We start from the raw sequence: 11,219 nt of genomic DNA, 5'->3' as shown, positions 1-11,219 counted from the left end.
TAATTACCCATTTCCTGGGTATTTACCCAAGCTCTTGAAAATCAAACACGCCCTTAGTGAATTTGAAGTCTCTTTGCTTCTCTTCTTAACCATTTATTTGTTAAATCGTTGGGATGCCTTATCTAAACTACCCAACCCTTCCCTTTAAATAGGATGGGAACCCTCATAGATGGCATCCAGTAATTCTAAGTCCAGAGAGAAAATAGGTAGAAAGAGAGTTCCATATCTAATTTGTCCATTTAACCCATCCCCTATAAGATCCAAGCCATTGATCGTAATCCAGGGCCATCTTAACTGTAGAATCATAGGAGTGATCAGACCTCTCTACTCCCGTAGCGGTTAGGCGGACGACTGGATGTGCATCGTACGTCTTCGGCTTTTGCAAAGGTCCCGAAATCATGTAGACCGTCGGATCTTGCGGGCCCACCCATCGGGCCGTCCACTATCAATGAAATTTTTTTTTTTGAAAGGTACCTATTTATTAGAAATGGGCCAAAACAGCCAGAGCACTACAAGACAGCCTAAGAAACAGATGAAAGAGGGCACTCACTATTAGAGGCCCAATCCATTACTGTCTAATTTTGCCCTCCTAAACACCTCCAAGGCTAACCCACTATTATTACAAAAAAAAACCGGTTATTCCTGCCAATTTTGCCCTGTCAAGGAAATTTCCCTTTAATAGTATATCAAATGGTATGGCCCAAGACCACCGGTCTGGATCACAGGACAATAAGCAACTTGTACAAACTGAAAAGTCAGGTTGAGTATATTACAATGCAACAACCAACATGTACATAGATGTATGCTTACAGATTACAGGTGTGTGTCATACTGAGTCTAAGCTATGCACATCCAAATGATGTAAGGCATTACCTCGAGAACCAAAGTGGTCACCATCACAGTGCAAACATTGCCATCAATATTGACTTTATGCCGCCGAACTTGCTCTAGCAATTGCTGCATGCATTCAGCAGGATGGACAAAATCACCATCTGGGGTGCCCCAGAAATCAAATGACCTCCCAACTTCCTATTGTCAAACCAGTAAAAGACAAATATCAAGATGCCGTGGTCTGATTAAAGAAAAAAAAAAACTGGGAAGAGATGTAAGAAAATGTTAGCACAGACAAGTCTGAAAATTGAACGCAAAGTAGAAACAAGCAGAGCTATAAAAGTACACAGGATTATGAAACCTACTGGTGATTTAAAAAGTTGCTGATGTGGGCAACATCAAAATGTGGCCTCCCTAATTTTTGGATCAGGTCATCAACACTGGCCCCACCTGACACCTGCTCTTATGTCCCGTGCATGTGCCAGATTGGACTATCTGGCCACATGTAGAGGTGAGGGCAGGCCTAGCAGAACTCATAGAAATGTACATTTTAGAAGAAATATTCTGATGAACAAAGCACATAAGTATAATACATCAATATTAGAAATTTAAGTTTGTATAACTTTTAACTCAAATACTGCAACTCTCTGTTCTAAGGAGAGTACAACAGTTTGTGGTTGGACACCACTGGCCTGTTCTCAACTGAAACATACAGTTACAGAATGCGAGTGGCCAAAGACCCTCCTACATTAAGAGATCCAACAATAATCTATACCTTAATGAAATTGCAGTCACTGGTTCTGCATGATCAGAATACAGAGCTTCTGCCTTACTGACAATCATACACTTCTGCAGTCTAAATTATCATATACAGGAGTTACCGCACAAAGCAATCACATTTCTGACAGAAGCCTGCCATAGTTGTGAAGGGCACAACACGCAAACAATATGGGCTAAAACTGAGTAGCCTGGACATAGCCATAGCAGCCTCCTATGGTTTTCCCAGTCTGTCGCTTAGATTTTATTTTTTTTACTTTTCTGTTTCTCTTTGTGAGGTTGGGGGTGGCAAAATGGCAAAGAAGAATAATGACAATAGCAACCCATTATCAGTCTGTTCTAGTTCTTTCTATGCCTATCTTGATTATTGGAGTTTCCAATCACCTGAGAGCTTCCTTAACAAACTTAAAATGGACTACTAAATTCAAAGACATTCAATGTCGCACAAATGATTTCAAAAACCTGGTACATATGCCTTTGTAGAGACCATCTGCAGAGCCATGCTTGAGAAAGTTATTAAAAAAAAAAAAAAAAAAAAAAAAAAAAAATAAAACACACACACACACACACACAAGTAATGAAGCAAGGATCAAGGTCTTCAAACATGGTTACATAACGGTAACAGTGGTAACCGTTACGCATAAAGGGGTCGTAATGGACATTATAGAAAAATGCCCTGTAATGGTCAGTTACAGGGCTGAAACAGGGGTTTTTTTTTCCAGAAAAGAAGGGCAGTAAAGGCCTTTACGGCCTGTATCGTAACAGTAACAGCGGTGGCCATTACAGCCACCATTACTGTTATGGAATACCATGCCAAGGATATACAGTGTGTCATTAACAGAGTAATAATCAACTACATGAGAATTTAACAACAGAAATTTACCAAGCGCAGAAACCATGGATTTAGTGAATATACAATAATAATAAAAAGTTGCTCAATACCTAGCATAATAGAAGCATGCAAGCAGAAATTCATCAATAGCAAAAACATTATCTCGAAGTTATGACCAATGAATGGCTTCGAAAGTGCTTCTCTACCAAGATAAGGTTAATATATTACCTCTATGAAGGCCTCTGGATTTGGGCAGTTCTGTTGCTTCGATAATCTTAGAGTGCATTGTGCAGCAGTGCGGCCGTCCCTAACAGCAACAGCTTTAAAGAACTCCAGCAAATTCACACGATCACTCTTAGAAAGCTCAGCCGTCATGCCGACATCAATGAAAATGACATGAGGCCTGGATTTAAACAGTCCTTTACGTGAAGACTTGGCCTGAGGTACACGGACAAGGATATTCCCGGGATGCATGTCCGCATGAACAAAATTGTCCACCTGAAAAGTAATGATGTCTCAGAAGACATTTTTGCAAAAATAATAGCTTGAATTACTCCTGTTTGATTTTATTTTATTTTTTTACATGAACAGCACAGCAACACAACTAGCAAGAATGGGTAACGGTTTCAAGTCTGCAGCTTACCCCCATCGCATGATACCCAGATATAACACAACACAGAGACCAATGCATGTGACATGAGCACCACTCTGCTTATAAGATGCAAACTATGGGTTCCAAGTTCTTGTTCTCAAAGCACAACATATTATTTATTTTGACCAATTTAGTGCCTTCTCAGCAATAAATACAAAATTGCATTAAAATGTTGAGTGGAATAACCATTTCATATGAGCAATATATCTTATTGAATGACATTTAGAACCATGATCTGTGTGTCATAGGCCTATACTACATAGGAAAATGCAAGAAACAAAGGTTTGTTCAAAAAGGTAATGATGGGGAGTGAAACGATTTTATTTTATTTTTTGTTGTTGAAGGTTGAATGTATTAGAGAGGGAGCCAAAGGCAACGCAGAACAAACACAAAACAAGAAAGAAAAGCCAAACAAAACTAAGAACTATACAAATCAAAACAACAAAACTAAGAAAAGCAAGAAAACTACATAATAAACTAAACCTAGAACTATACAACTCAAAACAAGGGCTCCCCAAGAGATCCAAGAGGGAGCGAGAGCACAGCTAATATAGCATACGAGAAAGCTGGTTATGAATAACGGTTTCAGTCGGCGTATCGGCCCGGCGGAAAAATGATACGATACGGTGTCGCATATCAGTATCGGGGCCATATCAGTTAGAATTTTTTTTAAAAGAAAAATAATAGGGAAAAATATTAGAAAAATAGGGAAAATGAGATATCCAAGAATCTATCCTCTTTTTTTTTTACCATGTATTCAATGGTGTATCAGATCATTCTTTGATGAGAATGTTTTCTGTTGATTTGACTTGTTGAAGGTTAACTAAATGGGCCCTAATTAAACACAAATCAAGCATGATTTAGTGAACAATGGCCCATTATATTGAAATACAACAAAAGGAAGATAAAAATATAAAAAAGAAAGAGAGGGTTTACCATTCTTTCCGATTTTTCCCATAATGGCCCATTTTGCTTTGATTTATCAAATCTCATTCAAATCATTTGTTTTGATCCTAAAATAGGTCTAGATCTAGCCTAAAATAAGTTTTTAAGCTTCTTCCATGGTTTAAATGAAAAAAGAAGAAGACATGTGAAATTTTGAGAAAAACAAAAAATCAAAATTGGGCTTTTATAGGCATATCAGCCTTTATCGAGTCCCCCGTATGTATCGGGCATATCAGCCGATACGGGTCAATTTTTTCGTATCAAACCGATACAACCTTGTATCGTGTATGGGCTCATGCCAATACGGATACAATACAGTCATATTTGGCCGATACGATACCGATATTCATATCCATGGAAAGCGCCAATCTATCATCGAGTTGAGGTTGGAAGTCCAATTTATGATATCCCGAACAATTAACTCCAAGATTCTTTGGGCAAAGGTGAGAGGATATGGTTTTGGGACGATATTGGGGTGGGGAGCTCCCCCCTCTTTGTTGACTTCCAAAGGATCCATTGTTAAGCCCTGGACCATGTACGATGGTGGCCAATTGCTTCTTTCACTCTGAAGAAACGATTATTTGGGAACCCACTTGCAGGAGATTCCTCCACGATGAAGAAGTTGCTGAATATGTGGTGCTTTTGGACTGCGTTCACCTTTGCTTCCCAGTTTCGTTCGATGCAGATAAGATGCCTTGGAAGGCAGATATGTCTGGATCCTTCACAGTCCACTCCTTTTACTCCCCCATCCGGCTACTGATTACCAAGAAGCTGTGTTACACCAAATTTCTTTGGCACTGCAGCATGCCCCCAAAGATAGCCACTTTCAGATGACTAGTTGATAGGAAAAAATGTCTTAACTATTGATAATCTCTGTAAAAGTGTGCCACACCAAATTTCTTTGGCGCTATAACATGCAGCCTAAGATGGCCACTTTCAGATGGCTAGTTGGTAGGAAAAAAGTCTTAGTTATTGATAATCTCTATTCATTCATTGTCCATTTGCTTCCCAGCTTCCTCCGATGCGGATAAGATGCCTTGGAAGGCAGATATGTCCAGATCCTTCATAGTCCACTCCTTTTACTCCCTCATCCGGCTACCAATTACCGAGAAGTGGTGTGTCACACCAAATTTCTTTGGCACTACAACGTGCACCCTAAGATAGCCACTTTTGGATGGCTAGTTGGTAGGAGGAAAGTCTTAACTATTGATAATCTCCATAAAAGGTCAATGATTCTCCCAAATGTTTGTCTTCTTTGGATGGGTGATGAGGAAATTGCCGACCATCTATTCATTCACTGTCCCTTTGTGGGGAAAATCTGAGCCGATATTCTGGGGCATTTTCAAATGTTTTGGTCTTTCCCAATGTAAGTTGGAGAGCTTTTGCTAGCTTGGCACAGTGCAGGCACTACAAAGTCAAGGAAATTGATGTGGAGACCTTGCATGTGATTTGGCAGCTGTTTGGGAGGAAAGAAACACAAGGTGCTTCAAAAATGAAAGGAAATCGACAGAGGGAACCTCGCAAGAGGCTATATCTCTCGTAGTTGAATGGGCTTCTTGCGTGCCTAAGCTTAAAGGGTGTAATCTTCTTTTTCTCAGGATATAATTGGGTCGCCTTCTTGGTGCGCCCGTTTTGCATTCTTGTCGTCTCTGTTTTCTTTTGCCTCTTTTAAAAATAACCCATTGTCTTTTTTAAAATTTAATAAATAAATAAAATAACCCCAAGACTAAGGAAGTGGAGGCAGAAAGGTTGTTGAAAGTCCCGTTGTTCATTTCTTTCCAGATCTCCCAAAGAGTAGCTAAGGCTGCCAATCGCAATATAGCTTTCAAATCACTACTCCTTCCAGTACCGTGCCAGGAGGACAGCAAGCCAGGCACAGAACTGAGCATGACCCAAGCAATTTGGAATTTGAAGAGAATGGAAGACCAAATAGCTAAAACGAAAGGGTGATTGTGGAATATATGGCTAATGGATTCCTAGTTGCCCATACATAGAATACAAACATTAGGCATGATCATGCCCCTGCATTGCAAATTGTCTATCGTAAGAGATATGCATTTGTCTGGGATTGAGAACTCAAGGAGCAAAATGACTTTCACCAGTGAAACTGGCAAAATATGCATGTGTCTGTGGTTGAGAACTCAATAAAACTCAGCTCGCAAAGACCCTACCTATGTATAATTTGACATATTAAATACTGCCAAGTTTTGGTGTTTAAGACTTGAAAAAATGCGACTGAGTTACTCAACTCAAGAGTGAAGTTTTCAAGTTCTAAAACCATAGGAGAATGATCCAGGAGCACTGACACTTCCATAAGCCAAGGTAGTGACAAGTTGTGTGGGCCTCACCATGATGTTTGGATGAAATCCACTCAATGAATCAAAGGCATCTGACTGGCCATCTAATACAAGAAAAGAACTTGCTTTTTGGAAAGGAGTTGCCTGCATGGCAGCCCTCTCAGTTTGATCTTTCCTTTTTGAAGTTTTTGGTTCCCTCCCTCCCTCTTTTTGAGTTTTTTAAGGATGCATATAGGAAGAGCATGTAACAACCAAACTTTGTGGACCCTCCCTCTCTCCACACACACACACAAACACCTATCGACGTTACCCACCTCTCTCCCAGCAAAAACCATGACCTGATACTCCATGTCTCATCCATCCCTTAACCACCATCTCTCTTCATTTTTACTTCTCTTGCATGAAAAAATAAGAAAAGCTCACCCTCTGACCAGTGAGGTATGTAGAGTCATACATTTCTCACTGTTGTCTTCTTGAAAGTATATGAGTTGAAATGTCTAAGTTGCACATCTTCATTGGTCCTTTGGAATGTGGAAAACATTTGATAAACATTACATCAAGTTCACGAGAAGTCTTTAGCTTGATTCATAAATCAAATCGTCTATTTAGCTGGCCATATCATGGATGGCCTATGTTCCAAATCACACTTACAAAAGCAATCCTGGGGATCACTTTCCCACCATATATAGAGGGTTAACCCATTTTTATATACCATTTCTTTAAAGGCCGTTGATCACATATCTTTCAGGAAAAAAGAAAAAAGAAAAAGGGCCATTGCTCACATAGAACAGATCATCTCTCTCTCGTTGTCTTTTTTCTCTCATGCATTGCCCAGGTTCCCATTAGTGCTTTATGGGAGAGAATGCTAGGTAGGTGGACAAGGAACAACATGTTCATAGAATAAGTGCACATGAATGAGGATGTTGAGATGGATGGATAACAAGAGGATGGATATAATTGAAATGAACACATTTTAGGGAACTTAGGAGCAGCCCCAAAAGGTAATAAGATGAGAGAACATAGACTTAGATGGTTTGACATTAGAATGGTCACTCTTAGTCCACATCAAGTGCTTCGCTTTAACTGAATTCAAGTTTATTCTTGGCACTTCTTTTTCATTGGCATATAGACTGGTTCATTAGATAACTTGATCTGATAATCACGCCAGATTATTAGTTATGATTTTTTAAGCTCATGAAATCCATGCAATTGCTAGAGTTTGTCTTTTATAAAGGAATGACAAAGTAGAGAGCATACCAGAAGCATCTTCAAGAGTGCATGAGTCCCAATATGAGCAAGAGCACGCTTAACTCGAGCATTCCCCTCAAGCTCATCAACATAGTGCGAAACACTTTCTCCTTGCTCATATGTCTCAACCAAAACAGCAGGATGCACAAGCGGATATAGAGGCTTCGGAAAGGATACATCCTTCCATCTGCGGAAATTATAAATGAAACGACTCAAATGGGCAGCTTCCCTCGCGAGATCAACTTGAGACATCATGAAAACAGCAAACTGCTGTAAACTTTCATCCAGTCTCAACCACTTCAATGTCGGGATGAACAATGAAACTCTGGCAAACAAATTAATAATTGTGAAATCCCTCCTAATTGATTCACCAACACCCGGATGCCTAACTTTTACTGCAACTAAAATGGGCTTGACCTGTTGACCTGGGTATCGAAATCTCAAAGAAGCCCGATGCACTTGTGCAACACTTCCAGATGCTACGGGTGCCTCCTCAAAATCTTCAAAAATTTCGGAAAGCTTGCGACCAAATGCTTTCTCAATTGTCTTTCTAGTGTATGCAAAGCTGTGTGCTGGTGCTTTGCTGTGCAGGTTGGCCAGCTCAGTGCATAGATCTCTAGGAAAGAGATCTGGTCGAGTAGCTGCCCATTGGCCCCATTTTATGAATGCTGGACCAGCTCTTTCCAGAGTAAGATGGACCAGATGAAGCCACAATTTCCTGAACTGAACACCAAAAGAATCTGCGAACGGAGCCATTGCTAAGGTAGGAGAAAATAAAATCATCAAATAGATTGCTCTTACAAACAAAATAAAGCCCTCCAGAAATGAAAAAAATAACGAAGTGAAATAAATGTGCCCGTCTTGTGCTCGAGTGTATAGTGTATTCTGGGATGGGAAGGGTTCTGCATCTGCCCAGGTCCTCTGAGTCCATGCTACCTCTCCTAGAATGAAGGCAAAAACACTAGGAACCAGGTGTGATCTGGTGAAGGCCAAGCTAACCGCACATGCAATCCGACTTATCGGTGGAAAAGCTGGACCACTGTATGAACATATCTGAGAAAGCCTTCTCCAAGCAACTTGGGCATGATGTGTCATAGAATTGCTTGCTGAAAGGACAGAAAAGTTCGTAGAATAGCTACTCCTACAAAGATTTTCCTTGGCTTTGTATACTGTCCCTCTACTAGGAAGCTTATATTGTGAATATAGTCTGCATAGGGTGGAAGATAGTCCGAATGTAGCAAGTGTCCCATGATCCCTCGCAACTGAAAAGTTAGATGTTTGGCTTGCAAGAAAGAAATTCCCAACTCTCCTAATGTTTCCAAATGCCAACAACCTGAAATGCAAAGAAAATTGTTAATTTATTTTAATATCATTAACTAAATTTCCAACGAATGCAGAGGGTAATTTAACAGAAGATATTATCTCTTCAGAATAAAAGATATAACACTACATTGGGTTAAATAGTTCAAGCATATTTTAGATATACGAAACCAGATGCACACACATGTTGGATATTTATGTCATTATATGTGTTGCATCTGTTAGTCATAGCATATACAGAAATAGAAACGAATATATATGTATGCATGTATCTATGTATAAAAGCATGAAGCATTCAAATAAAAATTAACTCACAGGCATACAAATATATATATATATATATATATATATATATATATATATATATATATATATATATATATATATATATATATATATATTTGAAAGATACAGGCATACAAACATATGTAAATAGGCCCTTCACTAACTGAAGATAGTGCCTTTAGTTTTTATTAACAGGGTCAGGATTATTTTTTTGTCCTCATAAATCTTTAGCAAAACAGGAACTGTGAAGCTGACCAGAAATAGATGGGACAAGAGTGTGATGATCATGATGATAGACAATCATGCTTTATATAGCGAATACTCATAGACTTCTTAATAAAACAAATTAATAATTTTATTATTAGGAGCCTGTATTAAGGAAGAGGGAAGGAATTCCCGATAAAAATACACACTTGACTAACACCCTAATTGGACGATACATCAGCTTCCTGGCTTGCCTCTCTATCCTCGAGGCAAGATACTGGATCTCATCAAAAATAAAAGACATTGATGCATCCAAGCCATCATACAGATATACAAGAGCAGGTCCAAGCAAATCATCCCACACACTGGCTGAACCATTATTGGGGAACACCAGAGCTGTCCAATTAACTTTAAACACCATAAATCCAGTTGGGTGGCCCATTCAGTGGTTCCATTGACCCGCAGGGCTTACATGACAAATTGGTTGATCCTATTCACTAACCTAGGAACCCACTAGTCCCCTCCGGTGTTCGAAATATTGATACTATCGGCCAATATTATCGTTATCGCCCCCCAGCGAGACGAAACCCGTGCAATAACCCCCGGAAGATAATTAAAAAAAAAAAAAACCAAAATCCAGATATCGTTGATATCGCACGATTTCCTCCTCCATTATTTTCGGATATCAACAGACGCACTCATGGACGCTCACGGGTTGATTGCAGGGGACTCACGAATCCCACTGTAGCCAACAACCCACGACGACCATAAAAAGCCGACGTGGGGTTGTGGACAATCAACAAAAAAAATGAATTCCAAAAAAAAGAGAGAGAGAAATCGGAGAGTACCTGTAGGCTGTAGCGAAGATTGGTGAGCGGAGGTGGGCCATTCGACAGGTAAGTACGATTTCCTTCTTTCTTCGATGATTTTTCACGCTATTTTCTTCAATTTCCCTCTTTCTTCGCTGATTGAAGAGTGTCTGTGGGGATTTCTCGGAGATTCCGCAAAGAAATCAGGCCGGATTGAGTCGAGCAGGAAATCGCGAACTCTTGCTATAAACCAGGCATTCCATTTTCTGATTCTTCTCCGAACACGTGCTTCGTATTTGTAAAATCCTATGACATATGCTATGTTTGATCGAGGCTTGATGGATAATTAATGATTCACGTGGCACTATGGGTTTTCGAAGAGGAAAAAAAAAAAAGGAAACGTATACAGAAGAATTTAAATATTGGATGAAAATAAAGGGGTAGAAATTAACGAATTCCAGATATTTTAGCGGGAAATTGGAGGAGTGTGAGACGGTAGAGAATCGGGAGCCAAGCATCGAAGAAAAGATTATACAGAGACTTCTGCATTTTTTTCCCCCGTCGATGTGGGGGTCGTAACCCTCGGGCTGAAAGTCGGGCGGGTTGGGTCGGTTTGTTGCTCAACCCCATCCCAACCCAAGGTTCTCCAACCCAACCTCACCTCGGGTTGAGAATTCTCAACCCAAGCCCAACCCAAGCAGGCTCGCCGGGTTGATCAAGTTGGTCAGGTGGATGCGTGATAATATTTTCGTTATTACATTAGTCTGTTATATTTCAATACATATTTTATTTTTTATACCTGTAATTTTATTAATTATATATGTAATTATTTATAGTAAAAAACTTCATTTTTTTCCAAACAAACAAGCTAAAATATAAGACTACTCATTTAAAAGTCATGTTGTATGGTACACAATCTATTTGAGAGAGAGACATAGCATTTTTTGTTAGCTTGATCATCGAAAATGGCGTGGACCAATAAGACCTGGCACTGGAATTTTCTATTGCCTTCAACATAT

At 39.6% G+C, this 11,219-nt stretch overlaps 1 protein-coding gene across 1 annotated transcript; it reads right to left on the bottom strand.

The window, feature by feature from the left end:
- Window positions 1–704: 704 nt before the first annotated feature.
- Window positions 705–10,764, bottom strand: LOC131221913 (ABC1 family protein C21C3.03, mitochondrial-like). Its single transcript, XM_058217222.1, has 4 exons — window positions 10,240–10,764; window positions 7,592–8,915; window positions 2,669–2,938; window positions 705–1,029 (listed from the first exon to the last, which is right to left on the bottom strand). The coding sequence occupies exons 1-4, from the start codon at window positions 10,278–10,280 to the stop codon at window positions 838–840; spliced, it is 1,827 nt and encodes a 608-aa protein (XP_058073205.1). The 5' UTR covers window positions 10,281–10,764; the 3' UTR covers window positions 705–837.
- Window positions 10,765–11,219: the final 455 nt, after the last annotated feature.

Source organism: Magnolia sinica, chromosome 12 (assembly GCF_029962835.1).
Source record: "Magnolia sinica isolate HGM2019 chromosome 12, MsV1, whole genome shotgun sequence".
Taxonomy (NCBI): domain Eukaryota; kingdom Viridiplantae; phylum Streptophyta; class Magnoliopsida; order Magnoliales; family Magnoliaceae; genus Magnolia; species Magnolia sinica.
Note: the sequence above shows the minus strand (reverse complement) of the source record. Positions and strands in the feature narration are given on the sequence as shown.

Coding starts and splice junctions, on each gene's coding strand:
- LOC131221913 (XM_058217222.1), bottom strand. CDS start 10,280: ATGGCCCACCTCCGCTCACCAATCTTCGCTACAGCCTACAG. Junction 8,916..10,239: donor ATCTTCGCTACAGCCTACAG/GTACTCTCCGAT, acceptor TTTGCATTTCAG/GTTGTTGGCATTTGGAAACA. Junction 2,939..7,591: donor CACTCTTGAAGATGCTTCTG/GTATGCTCTCTA, acceptor ATTACTTTTCAG/GTGGACAATTTTGTTCATGC.